This window comes from Camelus ferus, chromosome 17, assembly GCF_009834535.1.
Source record: "Camelus ferus isolate YT-003-E chromosome 17, BCGSAC_Cfer_1.0, whole genome shotgun sequence".
NCBI lineage: Eukaryota > Metazoa > Chordata > Mammalia > Artiodactyla > Camelidae > Camelus > Camelus ferus.
In genome coordinates this window covers 27244086-27269093 of record NC_045712.1, presented here as the reverse complement: position 1 = coordinate 27269093, position 25008 = coordinate 27244086, and the positions used below count along the sequence as shown (strand labels likewise).

Genomic DNA, 25008 nt, shown 5'->3' with positions numbered 1-25008 from the left:
ATGTTCCAACACTTGGCTATGACATTTTGAGGACTGAGCAGGCAAGAAGGCTCTTCCTCTCTTTCAAGAGACAGCTCTTAGTCACAAGGTAGAAGCCGCCTTTAACCCCTTGAGGCTTGGGAGTGAAGGTCAATGCTGGGCTGCACACAGGCAGGGAGAAACCAGAACAGCACCCCGTGTCGTTGGTGCTCTCCAAGGCCTGGCTTCTCCTGTGCTTCTCTGAACACAAGGCCCCTGGCCTGAAGACCAGCATTCCTCTCTCCTCACATCTGCCCTCCTGAGCCTCATCCGTTCTGAGAGCCAGGCTCTCCCTCTCCCTTTCCTGCTTCAGCAGCCCAGCTCACTGGGAAGCTCTGTGGACCCTGCCCACTGTCAACGTCCTGGCCGTGTGGTGCTCAGGGGCATCAGTGAGCACTGCTGTGTGTGTGGCTGGTCGTAACAACCATGGTAACGATGCTACCACACAGGGCACGCTGTGCTGGGCTCAGGGTGAGTGGTTTCATTGTGAGTTAGGTGGTCCTATTCGGTTTTGTATCTGGAGGCCACGTAGTGAGAACGTAACCCCAGAGTCTGGCTTGACCTGCCCTGGGATGCCTTCTGGTTGGGCTGGAGGGCTGAATGGGGAGAGGGGGCAAACATTGTGAGCTTCTTAGATGCTGACTGGACTTGGTTCATCCCTGTGTTCCCACAGAGCTTGGAGAATGACTAAGGGATGCCCTCTGGAAAGGGTGAAGTTGGCCACTCTCACAAGGGGACAACAGCTCCACCTAGGGGCTTTTGAGGTCCTCACTGTCCACACTGGATCCAGGCTCTGTTATAAAGAAGTGTCACCTCAAAGATGCTTAGAAAAGTGATTTTTTTAGACCATTGCAGTTTTTACATGCACCAATGCTATATTAGGCAAAGGTACTTAAACACAAAGGCTGATATTTTGAGTTCATTCTTGACATTTTTCTGTTCATCCCTGCAAGTCCCCTTCTGAAGCCTAAACTCACACCTTATTCCTATTTTTATTCCCTGTCACAGGCTCCAGAGGCGTGGCTGCTTTCTCTTTCCTTCCAGCAGGTACCATCACTACTTCTGTTCCCTGGGTTGGTTCTCCCTGAGTCCGACTGCAGAATGTTATGGGGACTCCCAGCTGCTCCCTTCCTGTGTGCTCTTGAAGAGAGCCCTTCCGTTTCAGGGTTTGCTCACTAATAACTTGAGGGAAGCCATCCCAAGCAGTAGTGGGAAGGACCGGGAGTGACGGAGCACAGAGACGCTGCAAAGCCTTCAGAATTCTTAGAGCAGTTCCTGAGGCCACTCTGCCTGTTAGGTCTTTAGCCGGCTGATTTTCTTTTTCCCTTAAGGTTGGGGTTGATTTTTCTTGTGGCCCTTTCCCTAGCCTTCAGGTGAATGGGCCTCCTCTGTTTTAGGTGAGCACTGTAGTGTGCAAAAAACTCTTCTCTCAGAACTGGATTGGAACATCAAATGCATCAGTGAAACAAGCCAATAACTTATTTAATTCAGGTCACTGCTTCCTGCCTCTGATGTTGCATTACATCTTTTTTTTTTACTTTAGTAAATGACTTTATCTGTTTATATTTGTTTATTTATTTGTTTTACAATATCTTTTTTTTTTTAATTGAAGTACTGTCGATTATACTGTGTCAGTTTCTGGTGTACAGCACAATGTCCCAGTCATGCATATACATACATATATTCATTTTTACATCGTTTTTCGTTATAGTTATTACAAGATACTGAATACAGTTAGTTTTTTGAGGAATCTCCATACTGTTTTCCATAATGGCTGCACTGGACTACATTCCCACCAATAGTCTAAGAGGGTTCCCTTTTCCCCACACCCTCTCCAGCACTTATCGTTTGTACACTTTTGAATAATGGCAGTTCTGACTGGTGTGAGGTGATACCTCTTTGTAGTTGTGATTTGCCTTTCTCTTATAGTTAGCAATATGGAGCATTATTTCATGCGCCTATTGGCCATTTATATGTCTTCAGTGGAGAATTGCTTGTTTAGGTCTTCTGCCCATTTTTGGATTGGGTTGTTTGTTTTTTTTGTTGTTAAGTTGTGTGAGCTGTCTATATATTCTGGAGATTAAGCCTTTGTCAGTCGCATCATTTGCAACTATTTTCTCCATAGGTTGTCTTTGTTTTGCTTATGGTTTCCTTTGCTGTGCAAAAGCTTTTAAGTTTAAATAGGTCCCATTTGTTAATTTTTGCTCTTATTTCTATTGCCTGGGTAGACTGCCCTAGGAGAACATTGTTAAGATTTATGTCAGAGAATGTTTTACCTATGTTTTCTTCTAGGAGATTTATCGTATCTTGTCTTATATTTAAGTCCTTAAGCCATTTGGGGTTTATTTTTGTGTATGGAGTGGGAGTATTCTGACTTCATTGATTTATATACTGCTATCCAGTTTTCCCAAAACCACTTGCTGAAGAGTTTTTACAATATCATATTTTTGTAATTGAAGTATAGTTGATATACAATATATGTTATAGATATACAGTATAGTGATAGACAATTTTTAAAAGTTTTACTCCATTTATAGTTATTATAAAATGTTGGCTGTATTCCCCATGTTGTACAGTACATCCTTGTAGTTTATTTTATACCTGATAGTTTGTACCTCTTAATCCTCCACCTCCATCTTGCCCCTCCCTTCTTCCCTCTCCTCACTGGTAACCACTAGTTCCTTCTCTACATCTGAGAGTCTGTTTCTTTTCTGCTATATTCACTAGTTTGTTGTATTTTTCAGATTCCGCATGTGATATCTTACAGTATTTGTCTTTCTTAGACTGACTTATTTCACTTAGCATAATGCCCTCCAAGTCATCCATGCTGTACACGAGAAACTAATACATTTTAAATCAGATGTACTTCAGTTAAAAAGCAAACAACCAAACAACCAACCCATTTAAAATATGAGCAGAAGAACTGAACAGACATTTTTCCAAAAGAGGAAATGCATATAGCCCACAGGAACATGAAAAGTTGCTCAACATCACTAATATCAGGGAAATGCAAATCAAAACCACAATGAGATATCATCTCACACCTGTCAGAATGGCCGTCATCAAAAAGAACATAAATAACAAATGTTGGCAAGAATGTGGAGAAAAGGGAACCTTTGTACGCTGTTGGTGGGAATGCAAATTGGTGCAGCCACTATGGAAAACAATATGGAGGTTTCTCAAAAACCCAAAAATAGAACCACCACATGGCCCAAAACTCCACTGCTGGGGATGTGTTTGAGAAAAACAAAAACATTAACTCAAAAAGATACATATACCGTACTATTAAGAGCAATATTGTTTATAATTGCCGAGATAAGGAAGCATCGTAAGTGCATTATCAATAGATGAATGGATAAAGAAGACGCAGCATGTATTTGTAATGGAATATAACTCACCCTTAAAAAGAAGGATATTTTGCTATTTGTAGCCCTTCATTCACTTTTTTTCACTTCAAAAACCAGAATTTTATAACTGGCATAAACATTTCCATTGCATCAAAAACAACGAAATACCTAGAAATAAACTTAACTATGGAGGTTACCTATACTCTGAAAACTATAAAACATTGATGAAGGAAAATGAAGATGATACAAAGAAATGGAAAGATATCTTGTGCTCTTGGATTGGAAGAATCAACCTTATCAAAATGGCCATACTACCCAAAGCAATCTACATATCCAATGCATCCCCTGTCAAAATACCCACAGCATTTTTCACAGAACTAGAACAAACAATTCCAAAATTTATATGGAACCATAAAAGACCCCGAACTGCCAAAGCAATCTTTTGCAGGTTTTTTTTCTCTTCTTTTTGTTCTCTTTTCTTATGGCTTGATGCCTAGAGAAATTCCTTTAACGTTTGTTGTAAAGCTGGTTTGATGGTGCTGAATTCTTTTAGCTTTTGTTTATCTGTGAAGCGTTTGATTTCTCCATCAAATCTGAATGAGAGCCTTGCTGGATTGAGTATTCTTGGTTGTAAGTTTTCCCCTTCCATCTCCAAATAGATCGTGCCACTCCTTTCTGGCTTATAGAGTTTGTGCTGAAAAATCAGCTCATAAACTTATGGGAGTTCCCTTGTATGTTATTTGCTGATTTTAATATTTTCTCCTTATCCTTAATTTTCGTCAGTTTGATTACTGTGTGCCTTGGGAACCATTACCTCTTATCAAGTTCTCCTTACCAAGTCAAGCTATGTCAGCAAGGAAGAAGGTTGTGAAGGGGCTCTTGAATGATGTGGGTCTCTACCTGCCCCCCTAGGTTTATTTTCTCTCTTGTCTCCCTGCTTCTCCTGATGGTCCCCTCTCCTGCATGGCAGCTCTCCCTCCTCCTTCCTGACTGGTTGGCTTACAAACAGGCTCCCCACATCCCGTCCTCTGAGATGGGAAAGCCTAGTTAAGTGGAAGGTGTATTCTGCGATCTGTATTATGCTAAGGCAGTCAGAGACAACCAGAGGTGAAGCACAGGAATCCTAACCTGAGAGGGAGAGGATGGAAATGTGCCAGTCAGCAATATTGATCATCCTTTCCCATGTCTTTGGCCTCTTGCAGTTCCCTGTCCATGGCATTTGAACCGTCCTCTTAACTTGATGTCAGAGCATCCTGGGGATGAATGACACACTTGCTGTAGAGGCCCGGGGGGGGTTGTCCTCATATCTGACCTGCCATACACATGTAAAGCGCTTTTAACAAGTCTCATCCAGGAGAAAGGCTGACGTTATTTGACGGATAACCGAGCTAATGTTCTGACTTGAGACTCGTGTTCCTCACTGGCCATGCTGCTTGCCTACGTGTGCTCAGTGCTCCTGTTTCCTTGGCCTTTGGAAATGCACTTAGGTTTTCAAAGCAATGAACAGAGCCAGTTGAGGCTGGACTGAAACAACAGCTGTGTAGAATTTAAAGTAGTCATAAAGCTAGGCTCCTGAGATGCTCTGCCCTTTCTCTCCCTGCCAGGTCTGCTGCTGGGGGCATTGGCAAATATTGATTAATAAGTATAACTTACTTTAAGCCTTAAATCAATACGGGGTTGGGGAGGAGAGAGAAAGCATTCTTGCAAAGAAAAGTAAACCCGGGCAGTTTAAATCTGATACATACTATCTCCCATTGCAAGATTGTCAGTCACAAAATCAAAATGAGGGTCTACTGCTGTCACCAAGGGTCTGCTGTCACCAAGATTTCTGAACTACATAGGATTCATTTGAGATGTTCTCAGATGCAATAGTAGTAAGGAAAACAACCATAATAAAAATTAAAACAGCAGCTAACTTCATACCAGGCACCGTGCTGAGTGCATTTTCTGCATTCCTACTTAATCATGGCTACAGCCCTAGGAGTTGGGTAACTATTGTCATCATCTTTTTCCAGGTGAGGCTTTTACTGAAACTTGAGGAGCCCAAGGAATCCACCCAAGTCGCCCAGGGCGGCAGGGCCAGGATTTACCCAAGGGTTCCCTGGCCCTGATGAGTGCAGGTCTGCCCTGGGGCTGTGGGACCATGTACAGAAGACCCAGGTTCAGTCTCAGCAGCACCACCTGCTTTTAGAGAGACTGTGAGCACGTTTCTTAGTTTCTCTGAGCCTCAGTTTTTGATCTAAAAATAAGAGCAATTACTACTTTGGAGTGCTGTTAAAAAGATTCTAGGAAATGTGTATAAAGGGCCTGGCAAAGTACTTTACTCCCTGATGGTGCCACGTACGCGATAGCTGCTGCTGTTTCTCTATCTGAGTTCGGCTTGAATGGAAACAGGAAAGAGTGTAAGGGTCCCAGTGTTAAAGAAGTCATCTCTCCAGGTGGTTTAAACTCTCATTCTACAACTTCAGGGCCTTCCTGGTGACCAGAGGTGGACACTCAACCAAGAATGTTTACAGCTGAAAAAAAGCAAACGGTTTTCTAGTATGTGCTCTAGTCTTCTCTCCTGAGAGCTGCTTGCCGGGACTTCCCAGAGAGTTCACTTCACCTAGACACACAGAGCACTAGGTCCAAGAGGTTGGGACCCTTGAGGATAATGTGTCTTAATTTTATACCTTTACGAGTTGAGTCCACAGAGGCTCACCTGATGTCACACAGTGGATGTCAAACAAAGCTGAGGGCCAAGCTTGTTTTTTTCCATTCTGCAGCCCTGCTCAGAACCAGCTTGAGAATGATGGGAGAAAACATTCTTCTTCTGAATTTTCTTTTCATATCCTCTCCTGCCAAAAGGCTTCACCCCAAAAACTGCCTGGGTGTCCGCCAGTTTGCTGAGACAATGATGTGCGCCGTGCTGTATGACGCGGCCAACAGCTTCATCCACCAGCACTTTGTGGAGGTGTCCATGTCAGAGGAATTCCTGGCCCTGCCCTTGGAAGATGTACTGGAGCTGGTGTCTCGGGACGAGTTGAATGTGAAATCAGAGGAGCAGGTCTGTAGAGCATGGCGCAATCCACAGGTGACACCAGGGCTGCTGCTCTTCCTGGTCTTCGTTTCCTGTTTCACTCTTTTCAAAATGTAGATCCTGGTGTGTGTGCAACTGTTGTCTGTTTCGGGTTTGTTTTATTATACCATATGCGTTTTTCATTAACATTTTAAAATACATTTTAGTGTCTTTAAGTAATATTCAGCTGATATTATCAATCCCGTGTCCCTCATTCTTCAATGTTTGGGTTAGTTCCAAAATTTATTATTAGAAATGTTTCTGTGAACTGGAAATGGCTGAGCAGTGGATGGTGTTGGATGTGGGGATGAATCGGACCTGGCCCTGCAGGCACCCAGAGCACCACCACAGCAAGGTCTCTGCCTGTTAGGCCAGTTGATCAAGAGTCCTGGCCTATCATGAGGCTGTGCCTGGGCAGTCCTAGGCTCCAGGAGGCAAGCCCTTGGGATGTTAGTCCCAACTCAGCTCATTTCCTTAATGTCTGAAGAGTCCTCACTTCTGCGTATTAGTGACCATTAGAAAAGTGGATCCTGAGCTCAGCAGCGTGGGTGCTGAGATTTGGGGAAAAGAGCCCCATCCCAAGGGCAAGGAGTTCTGTCCCTGGCTCTGCCACTAGTTCACATGACCTAGGGCAGCTCACATTTATTCGAGTGACATATTCTGCAAGGGCTGCGGGGCTTTAGAGGAAGATACCCTTGTGACTGGAGTCATTAGGGCAGGCTTCTTGGAGAGCATGGATCTGTAACCAAGCCTTAAAGAAAGGGCAGGAGGTTTAGATGAAAAGGAAGAGATGGGGGCATTCTAGGTGAAGGGGGCAGCCAGCTTGGCTAGAGTAGTGGAAGGAATTTAGGAAGAGGGTGCAAGAGCAGCAGGAGAGAAGGTCAGCAAGCACTTGCTTGCAATATAGAAAGGAAGAAGGAACCTTTGACAGGTTTTGGTGAGGAAGTCATAAGCCAAGAAGATGTTACAGTAACCTAGGCTTGCCTTTCAAGAGACTGGACCCAATGGGATAGCTGGGGAAGTGGAAAGAAAACAGTGGATTCAGGAGAAAAGTAGAAGGAAAGATTGCTGGGCCCAAGGGACTACCTCAGTATAAGGAGCAGAGGGTTTGTGATTAGGGTACAGGGACGTGGCCTCTGGATGGAGGAGTTGCTGCCAGAGCTTCCTCTCTCTCTCATGGTAGGTCTTTGAGGCCGCGTTGGCCTGGGTCAGATACGACCGAGAGCAGAGGGGGCCCTGCCTGCCTGAACTGCTGTCCAATATCCGCCTGCCCCTCTGCCGGCCCCAGTTCCTGTCCGACCGAGTGCAGCAGGATGACCTGGTGCGTTGCTGCCACAAATGCAGGTGAGCAGAGGTGGGCCTGCATGGAACACTGCCGAGGGTCTGGGCGGAGAGGAGAACCTGGCCACTCAGCTCAGGGGAGAAAGGGTTTGGAGTGGTAGTTCTTAACTCATGGCACACAGGTTGATCTGCCTTCTGTCTCCAACCCGGAAGAGCCCAAGTCTCACGCCTTGGGCAGAGAAATGTGCTGCGTGGGAGCATCAGGATAGAAGGGGCTCCCTCCCCTACGTTATCTGGTAATTTTTTGGCATCTCCATCCATTGAGCTGTTTATGGCCTACAGCTGTTTGGACTGCCTGCCCTGACCCCAGGGCACACCAGCAGCTGACTTAGTGGTGACTCCAGGGGCTCTTCATCCTCTTCAGTAAACATTAGTCAATGTGCTGGCCTCAGGGGGGTTGGCCCAGCTACAGCAATGGGCTGGGGTGGAGCATGTTCTCCAGAGTAAATCAACAACAACCTGATGCAGCAGAGGAGCTGGCAGCCCTGAAGGAGGGTTGTTATAAGAGTAGAGCAGCAGAGGGAAATGTTCATCCTCCTCCAAATTGCTTATCACAGTCACAGCTGGCTCAGGAGGAAGTCAGCGGCTTGGTGCCAGCGATGTGAAGGTGTGTGTCAGGTGGGGGTGGAAGTGTGGCTGGAGGTGGCTGAGACCCTGTGATGAGCAGTCTCAAGGATGCTTTGGGGAGTTTGAGCTTTGTTCTGTAGGCAGTGGGTAGTTATCAAAGGTTCTTAGAAAACCAGCTTGGACTCCAGTGTGGAGAGGGGGTTAGAGGGATGGGGCTGGAGACAGGGAGATGTGTCAGGAGCAGTTGGCTTCTGCTGCCATAGCCCAGGTGAGAGATGGTTAATTGCAGGGTGTGAGCCATATGGATGGAAAGGAAAAGCTGGGTCTGAGGATGCAGGCAGCTTGTTGAACCTCCCCAAGGCCAGCTATTCTAGGAACCACCCTGTTTTCCCTCTGCCAGGTATGTGCCTGTTAGAAGTTACTCATCTGGATTACACTAGTGGAGGTGGGCTCTGCTCCTCTTGCCACTCCGGTTTTGAGGATGTCTCAGTAGCTCTGTCTGGTTTGCCCTGGACTCACCTGGGTTCTTTGAGACCGAACCTTCCAGAAGGCTTCTCCTCCCAGTTTTCCCCTGCAGTTGCAGGTAGGGGACCAGGCTAGCAACTCCAAATGTGGAGAATACTGCCCGTTCTCACATCTTGTACCTCATTCCAGGGACCTGGTAGATGAAGCAAAGGATTATCACCTCATGCCAGAGCGGCGGCCCCACCTGCCAGCTTTCAGAACTCGGCCTCGCTGCTGCACGTCCATCGCCGGGCTCATCTATGCTGTAGGGGGCCTCAACTCAGCAGGTATCTTGCAACTCCCCTTTGTAGAGCCCTGTCTTGGACTTCCTGGTTGAGGAGGCACCAAACAACCTAACCTGGCCCTCTGCTTCCTCTCCTGTGTTACCACTCATGTCCCTCTTGATTTTATACAACTGTTCTGCAGTTAAAGCATGTCAGATATTAATACCTTGAAGCAGAATATCAGAGCAAAAGAGGCCTTTAAAAATCCTGGAGACCTACCCCCACCTACTTCACAGATGGGGAAATTGAGGCCCAGAGATCTTTAGCTACAGTCACATAAGTTGTTTTGGCTGAACAAGGACTAGAACTTGGGTCCTGGTTCCTGAGCCTGCACTCCTTCCCTGATAACACGTCAGCTGTGGGATTTACTCAGCCCTGGATAGGATCTAATCAGAGCCCCAATTCTTTTAGCAGGCTAATGACATTCGGTCACGTGGAGCTTGGGCTTATACTGTGAGAGTGTCACCATAAGAAGGAAATTCTCCAAATACACAGGGTCGGCACTATCAATACTTTTTACTCTTCACCTCTTACCTCTGATGAAACACACACGCCTTACAGTCCGTGTGTTATTGGCAGCTCTTGTATCATATAGTCAAGTTTTCAGGAAAGCTCCAAGGGGCCCTTGTCCCTCCTGCCCACCCCAGACACCATTGCAGGCCAGTAGTGATCTAGGAGAGGGCAGTGTGGACATCTGAGTTTTTACAGTGCAGTGGCACAGGGAGTTGTCACCTCAGATGTAAAGGCCTTTTCACAGAGTCAACCCAGGTTTGCGGGAGGTGCAGTCAGTGGGCAGTCCTGGGAAGTTTTATTTTTAACTGAAAGTTAATGAGAGAGTGGGGTACATCTCTGCTGCCTGTTAACCATATGACCTGGGAAAGGTTAAGTCCTCAACTAGGAAATGCTAGAGGCTGGCATGTGGTAAGTGTCCCAAAGGAGAATAAAACAGGCAGGGGGTAATTTTATTTGATCCTAAAAAAAACTGATGAAAACAGAAGGGTTGGAATTAACATGCCTTGCTACTGTGACTGCTATATATTGTTCTAGAATTATGCTAGGTGTTTTTTTTAAATTTTTTTTAATTTATGTATTTATTTTACAATAATCATATTTTAAAAATTGAAGTATAGTTGAAATACAATATTATATGTTACAGGTATACAGTGTAGTGATTCATGATTTTTAAATGTTGTTTTCCGTTTATAGTTATTATAAACTGTTGGCTATATTTCCCCATGTGGTACAGTACCTCCTTGTAGCTTAGTTTATACCTGATAGTCTGTACCTCTTAATCCTCCACCTCCATCTCACCCCCCCCCCCACTGGTAAGTACTAGTAGGACTATGCTAGGTGTTTTACCTGTTATGTCATTTAATCCTCATGGGAGCTCTGCCATAGAGATTATCTCCAGTTCACGTGTGAGAACAGAAGCTGGGGATACACAGCAGCTTGCCCAGGGTCACCCACTAGTAAGTGAAAGTCGCCCTGGAAGCCATGCTCTGCTCTGTGGGTCTGCCCCTGCCTCGGGGAAGTAGTGGATCCAGTCGCCTTCACCTTTGCCTTTAAGCTGGTGAAGTGCTTCCTTGCCCTCTCTAGAAAGTAAATAAATGCCTCCTGTCTGATTCTTATTTTCCTTAAAGGTTTGAGATTATCATGGCTGCAGTTTCTTAGTGGGCCATCCTGGCTTGAGTTAATTCTGTGGGAAGAGCTGATAGGATCATGTCAAACGTTCCATATAATCACTGCCCAAGAGCTGTGATCTAAACGAGCGGTCTCATTTGTTTTAATTTGAGTAGCAAATTTTTATGCAGGTGATTCCCTGAATGTGGTGGAAGTGTTTGACCCCATCGCCAATCGCTGGGAGAAGTGCCACCCTATGACCACAGCCCGCAGCCGTGTCGGTGTGGCCGTGGTGAATGGGCTCCTTTATGCCATCGGCGGGTATGACGGCCAGCTACGGCTGAGCACTGTGGAGGTCTACAACCCAGAGACGGACACGTGGACCAGAGTGGGGAGCATGAATAGCAAGAGAAGGTATTCTGGACGCACACACACTGGCATCTGGGGAGCGCTATGCTAGACAAGCAGGACACATAATAAAGTAGACACAAGCTCTGGCCTGGGAGTTTCCTGCAGCCGGGCTGACCACCGCCAGTGCATCCCGGGAGCCGGCCCCCATCTGCTTAAGAGTAAAACCCCTGCCTTGTCATTTGAAGAACTTGGGGAGATGAGACACAGACATGTGGAAGTTGTACTGTTATTTAAGTGCCAGATAAAGAAGGAAAGAATGTTTTGTGGAAGATGCGAGGAGGGAGAGAAACTGGACCAGAACATCTGGGAGATTTCAGGAAGTGGTAGGATCAAAGTTGAAACTTGAAGCATAAGAAGGATTTAACTTTATTAGTCACAAAGGGAAATGCAAGATGTTTCTCTTTATACTTTCTTTCCCCCAGGATCCCTGCCCCACATGTGCTTTCGCTGCCAGGGAGTATGTGCAACAGCGCAGTGCACCACACACTGCCCAGGCCTAAGCACACAGCTGTCTGTGAGGTAGACCAAGTTTATGTCTCTTAACACCTTCCAGCCGCCTGACTCCTCCATCGCTTGCCTGCTCACGTTCCCGAATAAGTTGTGAGACTAGAGAATGTACACATAGTGCTGCTGTTTAGCCTTCTTAGTGCTCAAGTGACATGGCGTCCTCCCTTCCATCCGCCGGGTGTGGAGTATTGACATGGTTGGGTGATGAGAGCTTTGAAGAGAGGGCGTTTAACTGGACAAGTTGCTCTGTTCTGCCCTCGGGGCGCATCAGTGGTTTCAGATGCCTCTGACATTTCTCTTCCAAGACTGACGGAGGAGAGGAAAGCAGCCTTGGGCCCCCTACCCCTTTGACCAGAATATCTCTGCATTTATCCCTTTTACGTATTGAGCTTCTTTGACACATGCCAAACTTTAGGGGGGAAAAGTTAAAAAAACCACTGGACCAGTTGCTCTTTAAGAGCCTTTCTGCTTTGTAATCCTGTGATCTGAGTATTTGCCTTACAGACCCATTTGTCTGGCCATGCTTTGGATTTTCTACTTGTAAGATCACGTGACCACCATTTAAGACAAGATCAAGTAGCTGCACTTGGTGAGGAAGAAGAGTCCTGTTTCAGTGTGGACGTCCTTTGCCACACAAAAGTGTTACGGCCATGCTACACATGGTCCGTGTTCAGTAGGGTTTGTGGGTGGCTTTGAACTGGGAGGAATCCACCTTTGTACCAGTAAGATTGACAAAGAGGCAGAGTAGGTTCGTTTTGAAAGAAAAAAATAGTATATAAGATCTGCTCCTCCCGAAGCCGTAAACAAACGTTCTCATGGTTCCTTCTTCCCACCACGTCCACCTCCAAGCTTCCCCTTCTTGCTCCTTGGATACTTTGCAGTTTTCTGTGGCCTCGAATGACTCGTTGCTCCATATTCCCCACCAGCAGGGCTTTTTTTGCTTTGACAGCAGTCATTTGTTTTTCCTGGCATGTCTGCTCTGGGCCACTTGCTCGCTGTGATGTCACAGGGTTTGGAGGTTTGTCTGGGTGGAGGCTCTGGGTATCCCTCCCCCTCACTGTGGTTAATGCCCTGTTACTAATAGAGTGGACCCAGCTCCATTTCATCCACTTTAAATTACCAGCTACCTTGACATGTTCTTAGTCACTTCTGTCCTGATGTCCCACATGCCGTCCTGCCAGTTGGTGACAGCCTCCTTTCCGCCATTGTCCCCTCCCCTCCTCCAGTCTTCCAGGATGCTTCTGTGGAGCATCCCTGCTGGGCCGTCCCCAGTCCTCACTGATGAGCCCTTATCTCTTCACACCGTCTTCCCTGTTTCATTCACAGTTAATCTCACACTGTTCACTGGCACCTCTCAGTTCTTTCTCACATCTTTGTTGAACTCCTCAATTGTTACTTGTGTCCACCTCTGGAAGGATAGTGACATGTCTAGTGATCTGTGACCTTCCCACAGCCCTCTCCCAAGGCAAGTCCTTTTCCTCTTTCAGGCTGATTCAGGGACATGATGTGGACCACTTTGATTTGCTCTATACATTCGAAAAAGGGCAGTAAAGCCTGGTATATTTTTATTTTCCTGTTTGCTAGACACCCAGATTCATTTTAATCTTCTCCAGTATCAGGTTTGAAAAAAGTGAGTTGGGCAGCTTGGCACTTATGTTTAATATTTTATGAGGCCTTGGGTAGAACAGAAGATGGCATGATTACACCAGACCCCTGAGTCTTTGATGCTAGGAAAGCTTGGCATGGCAAACAGCCTAGGGGTTGGGCCTGTCTCACTGAAATCCAAGGCATTCACCTCTCTGGGCCACCCTGAAAAGAGAGCCCAGCCTCCCTGAGCCACAGCTACTCACTGGTACAGAGATGTGGTAATGCTTCCTGCAGGATGTGGAGAGGGTGGAAAATGGCACATATAGAGCGCCTGATGTGTGTAGTAATTGCGCAGCAAGCAGAAGCTGTTGCCTCGCCTTCTGAGACAAATTAAGGGACATGCAGGGCCAAGTGTATAATAAAAAGATGTCTATCAGACTTTATAGTGAGATGAGAGGGAAGATCATCGGGTAACACAAACATATGTTGAGGGCTTCTTACATACAAAGCACCACTCTGAACACCGTCAGGGTCACACTGATGGAGACCCCTGTCTTTGGGGAGGTCTCCATTTGTTAAGAGGTGGTGGGTCGATTCTCAGTACCCCATGGGCAGGAGCCTTGGCTAGCTCAGCTCTCTAAACCTGGTGCCTGGGCCAGCATGCCTTTGGAGGGCCTGATGAAAATCTGCTGAACAAATGGATGACTGCCAGGGGCTGCAGTAAAGGAGCGGCTCCAGAAGTGTGGGGTTGGGAGAGTGATTCTTGCTGGGGCATCCACCATGAATTTTGAAGGAGGAGAGAGGAGAATTTGACCTGGGCCATAAGGGTAAATCAGACCCTGATCTCAGCAGGGTGGAAGATGAGCATGTGAGACAGATCTGGGACTGAGGCGGGAGGGGTAGGAGGCCAGAGGAACCGCAAGGCAACTCCTTTCCCCTCAATTTTACACGCTGCTTAGTCGTACACCTGGGATTTAGATGTGTACTAGAAAGAGGCAGTTGGGGGTTAGGTTTACTTCTCAGTGAGCATGAGCAGTTGCCCTGGGAGGTCTGAGGCCCATGGGGTTGACAGCCCTGTCTGTTCCAGTGCCATGGGGACGGTCGTGCTGGACGGGCAGATCTACGTCTGCGGGGGCTATGATGGCAACTCTTCCCTCAACTCCGTGGAGACCTACTCACCTGAGACAGACAAGTAAGGATGCCAGCTCCCCCGGGGCAACTGGAGCTTGCTAAATAGAGTATAAAAATTCAGAACTGCAGTCTTAATCACTCTGCTCCAGGGTAGGGCCTATCTCACCTATTTAGCTCCTATGGTACCTTGCATATAGTAGGTACTACATTTAATAACCTTTGGCTCAGTGAGTGAATGATTAAATAAATTTTAAAAACAAATAGACTGCGTAGATACTTGGAAGCATTTATTAATGCTTGTACCTCTTAACTAAATCAGCCCATTTTAATGGAAATGCAGGTGAAAGGGGATGAGAAATAGATGATCAGCACTTTCCAAAGTGAGTAGGATATGATTTTGGGGGAAAAAAGTTAACTGGCAGATTGTCATAGAGGTTTGGGAATCACTGATGTCTGTAACACCAGAAACCTCACCTTTTCATAATACATATTAACATTTTAAAGACTAAAATATTCTGCAGTGAAGAAACCTTTTTAACTTCATTTTACTAACATCTATCACTGTCTTGTGGAATTATTTTGCAAACACCCTTTCGAAAACACTGGCAAGGTGAGCCCAAGTTTTTCATTTCAGCATTTGAATCTTCTCTGCTATTTAACAATGTAAGCACACTAGTAGAATGGATTCATCATTATGCTTTTAAGCCAATCCAATATTCCACTCACTTAACCAATTTATTATGTATCAGGCAGCAAGCAGGGTGTCTTAAGATCCTTAAGTAGCACCCAGTCTGCTGGGACCATGGCACATTGTGAGCGTCCCCCCCAGGAGGCCTGTGTCTGGAGCTCTTGGGCACAGAGTGGGGAGGGCTTTCATCTTCCTCGTAGCTGGAGGGAGAGTCAGGTTGCAGAGAAGTCTTCTGAGGGGAGACCTGTCCTGGGTAGTGGGAGATGCCCATCCCAGGCGGGAGACAGCAGAAAGAGAGGGTTGGAGATGAGAATGTGCTCGGTGTGGCTGAGGAGCAGGCGTGGGTGGCGTGTGGCAGGAGGTGAAGCTGGAAGGTAGATGAGGACCACGTGGTAAAGAACCACATTAAGGAACTTGGAAGTCTGCCTGAGAGGAAACAGTGAGGAGGCACTGGAGGACGTGCTGTGCAGGGTTGAGATGGGAATGATCTGAAAGCCATGCCACCTGTGAGGGGGCTATTGAGGTGTCCAGGTGAGAGGCCAGAGCCAGGGCAGTGGTAGTGGGATGAGGACAAGCAGTGACTACGAGGCAAACAAGAGGGAACTTGGTGACCACAAGAATGTTGAGGATGTTGGAGAAGAGGCCATAAAACCACCGGAATTCTAAGTATAGCAAGTGGCTAGCTGGTGGTCCCATTAACAAGACCAGGGAGTGTGAGGGAGGAACAGATCTATAAGAGAGAGCTTGTTTGGAACGTGCTGGTTTTGAGTGCCAGCAGAGATGATTGGCTGTGGGCCTGAAGCTTAGGCAAGAGGCAGCCAGAGTGAGCCATCTGCAGAGGTGGTGGGAGAGTTGATAAGTGGGGAGATTGTCCAGGGTGAGACAGAGCATGGCATAGTTCGCCTGAACCATTCTAAGCTGTCTCGGGGGGACAGGAACATGGAATCTCACAGCTCCCCTTCTGCTTTGCCTCTTTCCTGAAGATGGACAGTGGTGACCCCGATGAGCTCGAATCGCAGTGCTGCGGGGGTTACAGTCTTCGAGGGCAGGATTTACGTGTCCGGCGGCCACGATGGTTTGCAGATCTTCAACAGTGTGAGTCTAGGCTCCTCCTGGGCTAAGGGCACCTACCCCTTTCGTCTTTGAGAGTTATTTTGAAAGGCAGCTCTTTGGGAAAAAAACCTCAGCCTTGCCATTGCTTAGGCAAAGCATCACCTAGAGGTCTCTGGCCACCTGCCACGTGCTCCGAAATTCTTCTAATGGGAGCCAGTGTGCAGAAAGGAAGTGGGTAGAGTGTGTCCATGTCACCCCCAGCCTCACCCTGTTCAATTCCCCATCAAATGCTTCATGAGACCTGATAAAATTCCTGCCCCAAGTAAGCCCAATTGTATATGGAGTGTGAATTTGCAAACAGTTGCATTCTTCTGGATAACTTGTTTGAAATTGGATTTATTCTTTAAACAAAACCTCAGCAGCCACTTAGTGGTCATTCCAGAGTCAGTCAGTGCTGTAGGGGAACACAGTGCACAGATCTCAGGAGACCCCCACTGTCATCTTGGCTCTGTCACTACATAGCAGTACATCCTAGGGCAGCCCCTTAATTTGTTTCCTCAGTGGTAAACAGAACTAGTCAGGTTAGGCCATCTCTCACCTGTCCCTGTAAGCCTATGAGCCGGTGTGCAACTGAAGAAACCGGGCATCAGGGCAAAAATGCAGACTGGCAGAGCTCATGGTCCCCAGGCCTCTCCTGGGGCCTGACACCATGTGGGCCGCCGGGGACCGAGCTTTGGCTCTGACCGTCCTGAACCCTTGCCTCTCTCCCTGCTGCAGGTGGAGCACTACAACCACCACACGGCCACCTGGCACCCCGTGGCTGGCATGCTCAACAAGCGCTGCCGGCACGGAGCCGCGTCCCTGGGAAGCAAGATGTTCGTCTGTGGGGGCTATGATGGCTCGGGCTTCCTCAGCATCGCTGAGGTGTACAGCTCTGTGGCGGACCAGTGGTGCCTGATAGTCCCCATGCTCACGCGCCGGAGCCGGGTCTCCCTGGTGGCCAGCTGTGGGCGCCTCTACGCCGTGGGAGGCTACGATGGACAGTCAAACCTGAGCTCAGTGGAGATGTATGACCCAGACACGGACCGCTGGACGTTTATGGCCCCCATGGCCTGTCACGAGGGAGGGGTCGGTGTGGGCTGCATCCCTCTCCTCACCATCTAAGGCAGAAGGTGGGATGTGGTGGGGTAGGGATCTGGTACAAACCAGGCACTTCCTTCTAGGGGCAGTCCCCCTCGGGAGAGGTGGTGGACCAGAAGACGGGGTGAAATGTGAGCTCGCCAGAGGTACAGTTTTTCCAGGTGCTTAAGTCCTCCCTCACTGTGCGGCCCTTGTGGCCTCCAGGCCTAGGTCACCAAGATGTACAGAGTGGGACAGAAGCCCCTCTGGGTCCCACAGCCGGTGACACAGGACTGCTTTGCTGGTCCACGCGTCCACAGGCTCCACCCAAGCCCAGCTCCCACCCGCCACAGCTCTGTAGGCCACCCACCTGCAGAAGACCTTCCATCTGACACTCCTCACCTGCTGCTCACCAGCTGTGTTGTGGCCAGTTTGCGATGGGATGGCTGCAGTGGCCAAGCCTGTTGGAATGTGTGGGGTGTGGCTGGGAAAGGAGGGCCACGGTCCAGGCGTCCTCACTGCCTGTGAGGCTGCAGCCACCACAGTGATGGCTGCACATGGCACCTCCTTCCCTCCGAGGGCACTGAGGATTTTGTCCACATCGCTGAGTAAGCAGGGAGAACAGAAGCTTTTCCTGTTTCTAATTTTGGGATTTCAATGAGGACTTTTTCATCTTGTTCAGGAGAAACAGAGGGAAAGAAAAAAGATACTTGAAAGAAACTGAAGGAAAGTTAAATGAGGAAACACTTGAAAGAAACTGGAAAGAAAAATACTGTTTTTTAAAGTGAGCTTTTTTTTTTTTTTTTGCAAGAAGAAAACATAAAAGACACTAAAGGCAAATGTGTGTTTAAATGGAAAAGCACCCAACCCATGAAGGGCGGTATCCGCTCCCATATTCGGATCCCAGGGTCCTGAGCTCCCGCATGGCACTCAGGGTTCCCTCTGAGACCCCGCGTGTCTGGAATCAGTGCACTCTAGACTAGTCCTGTAGCAAGGTGCTTGTGGGGTTTGTCTTCACACCCACTATCAGAGGACTTTTTTAATCGTAGTCTTAGCGAGTTGGCTAAATTATTGCCGCTCTTCTAGGTGGGAGCTCCCAGCTTGTCGCTGGAGGTTCCAGATGCCCCTGTGGTTACTCCCTCTGCCACCTCACCATAGCGCTCACTCAGATTTCCACCCCCTGCTTTCCTTCCTTCTGTATTTGACCAGCAGGAAACAGCAGGTCTGGCCAGATTCTCATTTGCCCATTTATCATTCTTAGATAGTTTTCCTCATCGTGATGCTTCTGAGGCACATTGACCATTTGTACCTCTAGAACCTAACCAGGGACTTGGTCCTTCCACCAGCCATGGGCTGGCTTGGTCCAGTAACCTCATCTACCCTGCCAGTCCACTATTCCTGTATCTACTCGCCAATTCCAGGGGTCTGGCTTCCCCTCCAGCCCTTGGCAGACCGACCAGCAAGGTGGACCTTTACGTTCTAGCAAAGCTGGCTTTATGACATAAAGAACTAAAAGCCGAAAGAATCTCTTGCTGCTGCAACGAACAGATTTTATATTTCTTCCTGTGATCTTAGCAAATGACCTCTTAAAGGGACTCCATGCTCCTCCTTCCTCCTCCCTGGATGGGACCTTGGTGAAGCACAGCAGGATCTGAACAGTAGGACACTTCTGTTACCAGTGCACTGGGCAGAGGGGCTGTCCTTCAACTGCTGCTGCCAAAATCTGGTTTTCTCAAGTTCTTCCAGTAGAGACTGAAAAAGGATTTGATTCCAACGCAAGATTGGGTCTTAGGGTCCCCGTCTCCACTTGGTTGGTCTCCTGCCAGTTGCTGCCTGCCTGCATGTCCTGGAAGGCTGTCCAGAAAGGCACCACATGGCACCTGAGACGTCTCTCCCATCCTGGGACCAGGAGGTTTCCCAGTGTGTGCAATCGCCATGTTTCCAGAGGAAAGTACCTTTATTACCTGCCACTTAGGAGCTGGGTCTCTGCTGCAAGCACTTGAAAATGGTATTTTTATTTTAAAAGACTTAGCAATCTGATAGAATTTAGCCCCGGCTTGTGCTGGCGCTCCGCCACTTCTCCCTCCCTCTCAGTTTGCCTGCAGTGGTAGACTTGGAAGGAGGATGAGGCCCACGTTTCGTGTTAGGAGTTATCAGTGCTCCTCGTCTTATCATAAGCCCCTTTCTCTTGTGAATTTGAAACAGCACCAAGGAGCCAAGGTTGTGAATGTGTTAAGAATCAGCAAGTGGGCCTCGCCAGGTCCTTAGGATGCTGACCCCGATTTCACCATTGGGGTTGAGAGATCATTTTCCCATGATCTGCTGCTCTTGTAGTGGCCTTCCTAAGTCCACTCCCACCTCCTGGTGTAGAAGTTACTCTGCTGCACCTGAGGTCAGTGTTTCCAAGTAAGGTGAAGCCAGTGATTTGATCTGGGCTCTGAGCACAAGTGAGCAAACACCAGCATGTTCACACTCTGCATTTGGTTCTTCCGTCTGATGGTGGTAACTGTTTACAAATGGCTGGTCTGGCCCTCTGATGGTGGAGCCTTTCCAATATCAGCATGAAAAGAAGAGACATCAGCCAAGGATATTGTGAAACGGGTGTAGGACAGACATTGTGGACAGTGGGCCTCGGTCCAGCCCAGCTCTGAGCAGGGGACTGTGGCATTTGCTGTCCTTGGGTGTTTCCCCTTCTTGGGTAACACAGGGAGCCTTCTCTTCTGGGTTTCATCTGAGAACAAAGCCAGGATGGGAGCTGAAGACCAGCTTTTTGATGTGGCCACAGAGATGTGAGTAGGTGGGAATTCTGATCCTCCCCTCCAATTTATTGTTCCCCAGAAAACCTTAATTCCTTTTATTTATAGAACGCATGTCTTTTGTGTTAAGAAACCAAAGAGAAATAAAGAGTACACTCCTAATATCTCCTTGCCCTTTACTGATTTTTTTTATTATTAGAGGTAAATAATATTTTTAATATAAGTCAGTGAGAAAAAACCTGGACAATATGGAAAGATTACCGTGAAAATAAGAGAAGAGCCCAGCTGGTTAGCAAAAGTTGTCTTTGAGGAGACGTGAGTATTTTATTTTATAAGAATGGGTTCTGGTCGGGGGAGGGGTGTAGCTTGGTAGTAGAATGCATGCCTAGCATGCACAGGGTCCTGAGTTCAATCTCCAGTACCTCCATTAAAAAAAATTTTTTTTTAATAAATAAACCTAATTACCTCCCCACAAAAAACATACAAAAAAAGAATGGATTCTGGTGAAAAATACGCAGAAGAATTCATGAGAAGCTTGCATATTTGCTACTGTCCAGATTACCGCTTCTCTTAGATTTCCCCCTTTCTTCAGTCACTGCTGTAAACCTCCATTGTTCCCCAGTGGAATGTAGCTGGCCTGTGACTGCCTGGAACCGAAACCCTCAGCTCCTTTTTTGTATCGCAAGCTAGATCTGTTTAACTTTGGTGTGCATAAGTCACTGGAAATTTTTTTAAACCACAGATAACACTTGTAGACCCCTCCCCAGAGACTGATTTCCCAGGGCTGGAGTGTAGCTCAGGCCCTGATGTGGGCAAGTTTCCATGGTGGTTCATAATGCTCATCCAGGTGTAAGAACCGGGCTCCTGTGTTTAGTTTCCACTTCCTCAGATACAGCCACATTCCAGATCTGCCTTCCTGCGATTGTACCCTGTTTACCATGGTAGCAGATGTTAGGAAACTCTTCATTCATACTTTTCCAAAAGTCACCTTATGGTTGGCCTCATCCAATGGGTAATGGTTACACTCTTGGATGGCAACTTTTTAAAAAAGTTTTTGGGCAAATACCCACCAGCACAGGTTTCACACATGAACACTCTGTTGAGTCTCTCTTGGTATTCTCAGTAACCTCCCCGGAGTAGGTAGCATAGCTCATTTGAGCATAAAGAAATTGCCTCAGAAGGGCTAACTGATCTGCTTCATCAACTGGTAGTAGTATCAAGAATTGAGATAAGATCTCTACTCTCACAATCCAGTTTGCCTGAGGGGAGCAGTGTCTTCATCCTCCGAAGCAGTTAATCCATCCAGCCTCCCAGCCAGCCTCACAATGTGGAGGTCTACTGCCCAGTACTGTGATGGGTCTTGGAGAAGCAGACTGGGCAGTGAGGGAGAGAAGGAACCATTTTTGGATTATGGAAATAAGCCCCTTTGTGTTGAAACAGAGGAAGTCAGATTATCTGCAGGCCCTGTGCTATGGGAGAAAGGTCAGATGCCTATAAAGTAATAACAGCCCTTTGCATGTAACCTATACACTCTTACTCAGAACCAAATAGCCCATGGGTGGAGAGTGGACTGGTGAGTTTTAGCTGGGCTCATCTGCTTGACTTTCCATCTCTTTGTTGTTGTTCTTTGGATGCCTCTCCCCTCACAACTAGCAGCAGAGCCCACTCCTCTTCACCCCATAGATGAGCACTACTGGTTTTTACTGCTGCTCACAATAGCATTACCCACCCCCCCCCAAAAAATGGCAAGGTAATCTCACTGTTCTCACAGAAATTATCCCAGGCTTATAGTTCCCTATTTCATCTCTAGTGATACACAAATCTTTTTCTCTTTAATGGAGCTCAGTTCCCTGTTTAATTCTCTTTTTCTGGATTTGCAGTTCAGGATAAGAACCCAAACTACATAGCATGGCATAGAAAGCTGCTGTGGTCTGGCATCTCTGGTCGGCCTGGTAACCCTCCTCCGTGCTTGTCCCTGACTATCCCACCAGGGCAGTGGCCTGTTTGCTTGTCTTACTGGCTAAATGGTGAGCTCCTTGACAATCTCCATTATTGGTGTACCAGCACCAGGCACATAGAAGAGACTCAACACTTAACGTTTCTTGAAGACCTTGAGGACAGTCAGGTACGTCCAAATTCAAAGGTCTCCTAATCTGCTTCCTAGTCTCCCTCTGTTTTGCATCACTGTTTCTAAAATAATTTTATTGAGGTATAATTTACATATCTTAACATTCACCCGTTATAAGTGTGCAATTCAGTGCTTTATAGTAAATGTGGGAATTTGTGCAACCGTGACCACTATCCCATTTTAGAATATTTTCACCACTATGTCCATAAAGTTCCCTCATGCCTATATGCAGTTAATCCCCATTCTTACCCCCATCTTTGGGCAACCACTGTTTTGCCTTCTGCCTCTATAGATTTGCCTGTTCTGGACATTTTGTATAAATGGAACCATACAATATGTGATCTTTTGTGTCCAACTTCTTGTTTTTGAAATTCATTCATGTTGTAGAATGTATCAGTAGTATGCTCCTTTTATTTTATTGTTCCTGCATAGTATTCCACTGTATGGATACTTTTGTTTATCCACTTTTTTCCATCAATTGATGAATATTTAGATTGTTTCCAATTTGGGACTATTATGAATAGTACTGCTATGATACACAAGTTTTTATGGATATGTATTTTCATTCTTGGATAGATTCCAAGGAGTGGAATTGATGGGTCATATGGTAAGTTTATGTTTAACCTTTTAAGAAACTGACAGTTTGCATTTCTGTAACATGAAATGCATGTTACATCATGTTATATGATTTTTGAGCATCTTCATGAGCTTGTTAGCCATTTGTATATCTGTAGTGAAATATCTACTCAAATCTTGCCCATTTTTAAATTGTGTCATACGTCTGAGTTATAAGAATCCTTTACATATTCTGGATACAAATCCTTTATCAGATACAATTTGCAATATTTTCTCCCAGTCTTTGGCTTGTCTTTTCATTTTCTTAATAGCATCTTTTTTTTCCTTAATTGCATCTTAATAGTGTTTTAGAAGTTTTTAATTTTGATTAAGTTTAGTTATATTAATTATTTCTTTAATGTATATATATGTATTTATGTATATATGTATTTATTTATTTATTGAAATATAGTCAGTTTACAATGTTCTGTCAATGTCTGGTGTACAGCACCCAATATAGGAGCACCTAAATATGTAAAACAAACACTAACACACATACAAGGAGAAACTGATGGGACTACAATAATAGTAGGAGACTTTAACACTCCACTATTTAACACCCCACTAACATCATTGGACAGGTCTTCCAGACAGAAAATCAATAAGGCAACAGAGATTCTAAATGACACAATAGAACAGTTGGACTTGGTTGATATTTTTATGACATTACATCCCCCCAAAATAGAATACACATTCTTTTTAAGAGCTCATGGAACATTCTCTAGAATTATTTCTTTTATGAATTGTACTTTTGATGTCATATCTTAAAAACTTTACTAAAGCCAAGGTCATGAAGAAATTGGTCTAAAAATTGTATGGATTTAGCTCTTGTATAGGTGTATGATCCATTCTGAGTTAATTTTTTTTTAATTCATCTTTTTTTGTGTGCGTGGATATCCATTTGTTGTAAAGACTATCTCTTCCTGCATTGAATTGCTTTGGTATCTTTGTTGACATCAGTTGACCATAAATATAAGGGTTTATTTCTAGACACTCAGTTCTATTCCACTGATCTATATATGCCTGTCCATGAACCAATACGACACTGATTGTATGGTATTGAGTTCTTCAGCTTTAGAGTTAAGTCTTAAAATTGAATAATCTAAGTCCTCCAACTTGGTTCTTTATAAAAATTATTTTGAATATTTTAGGTACTTTGCATTCCTATATAACTTTTATAGATTAGCTTGTCAATTTCTTCAAAAAGTTTTCTGAGTTTTTAATAGATACTGTTTTGAATTTATAGATCAGTTTGGGGAGAATTACCATCCTGACAATACAGAGTCTTCCAATCCAATGAATATAGAATGTCTGTCATTTGTTTAGATCTTCCTTGATTTCTCTCAGCAGTATTTTGCCATTTTTGTTGTGTAAGTCATGCACTTTTTTGTTAAAAATAATCCTTAAGTATTTTTATTCTGTATGCTGTTGTGGATGGAAATACTTGCTTAACTTTATCTTTGGGTTTTTTGGGGTGTTAGTATATAGAAATGCCATTGATTTTTGGCATTTTGATCTTGTATTCTGTGACCTTACTAAATTCATTTATTGTATCTTTTAAAAAAATTTTCCCGTATATGTATTACTTGGGATTTTCTGCGTACATAATATGTCATCTGTGAATAAAGACAGTTTACTTTTTTCTTTCCAATCTGGATGCCTTTAATTTTTTCCTGCTTTATTGCACTAGCTAGAACCTCCAGTACAGTGTTGTATAGACGTGGCAAAAGTGGACATTCTTGCCTTCTTCTCAGTCTTAGGGAAGAAGACATTTAGTCCTTAACCATTAAATATGTTAAGCTGTGGGTTTTTCATCAGTGACCCTTTTTCAAGTTGAGGAAGTTTCATTCTGTTCTTACTTTGTTGAATTTTTGTCGTGACTGGGTATTAGATTTCATCAAATGCTTTTCCTGAATTCTATCGAGATGATTATGTGGTTTTTGTCCTTTAACCTGTTAATATGTCATATAAATAACAATTGATTTTCAAGATGTTGATCCAACATTGCATTCCTGTGATAAATCCCACTGTCATGGTGTAGAATCCTTTTCATGTTGCTGGTTGGTTTACTGATATTTTGTTAAGTAATTTTTGCATCTGTGTTCACAAGAACTATTTTGTTTTCTTTTCTTGTGCTATCTTTGGCTGGTGATACTGGTTTCACAGAATGAGTGAGGTGTTTCTTCTCTATTTCTGTAAGAGCTTGTGAAGGATTGGTGTTATTTTTAAAATATTTGATTGAATTCACCAGTGAAGCCATCTGGGCCTTTTATT

General features: G+C 45.6%; 1 protein-coding gene across 6 annotated transcripts in view; it reads left to right on the top strand.

Moving 5' to 3' along the window:
- The window catches only part of KLHL18 (kelch like family member 18), a 47754-nt gene extending 27599 nt beyond the window's left edge, over positions 1-20155 (top strand). For 4 of the 6 annotated variants that reach the window (XM_032458659.1, XM_032458660.1, XM_014558124.2 and 1 more), the window contains 7 exons: positions 6213-6411; positions 7607-7767; positions 8986-9122; positions 10916-11153; positions 14332-14436; positions 16047-16158; positions 16894-20155. In XM_032458659.1, the coding sequence (XP_032314550.1) occupies positions 6213-6411; positions 7607-7767; positions 8986-9122; positions 10916-11153; positions 14332-14436; positions 16047-16158; positions 16894-17280 (1339 nt within the window). In that variant the 3' untranslated portion in view covers positions 17281-20155. The remainder of the gene's footprint in view (positions 1-6212; positions 6412-7606; positions 7768-8985; positions 9123-10915; positions 11154-14331; positions 14437-16046; positions 16159-16893) is intronic. The other 2 variants (XM_006173472.3, XM_006173473.3) reach the window with 2 other exon arrangements.
- The last annotated feature ends 4853 nt before the right edge of the window (positions 20156-25008 follow it).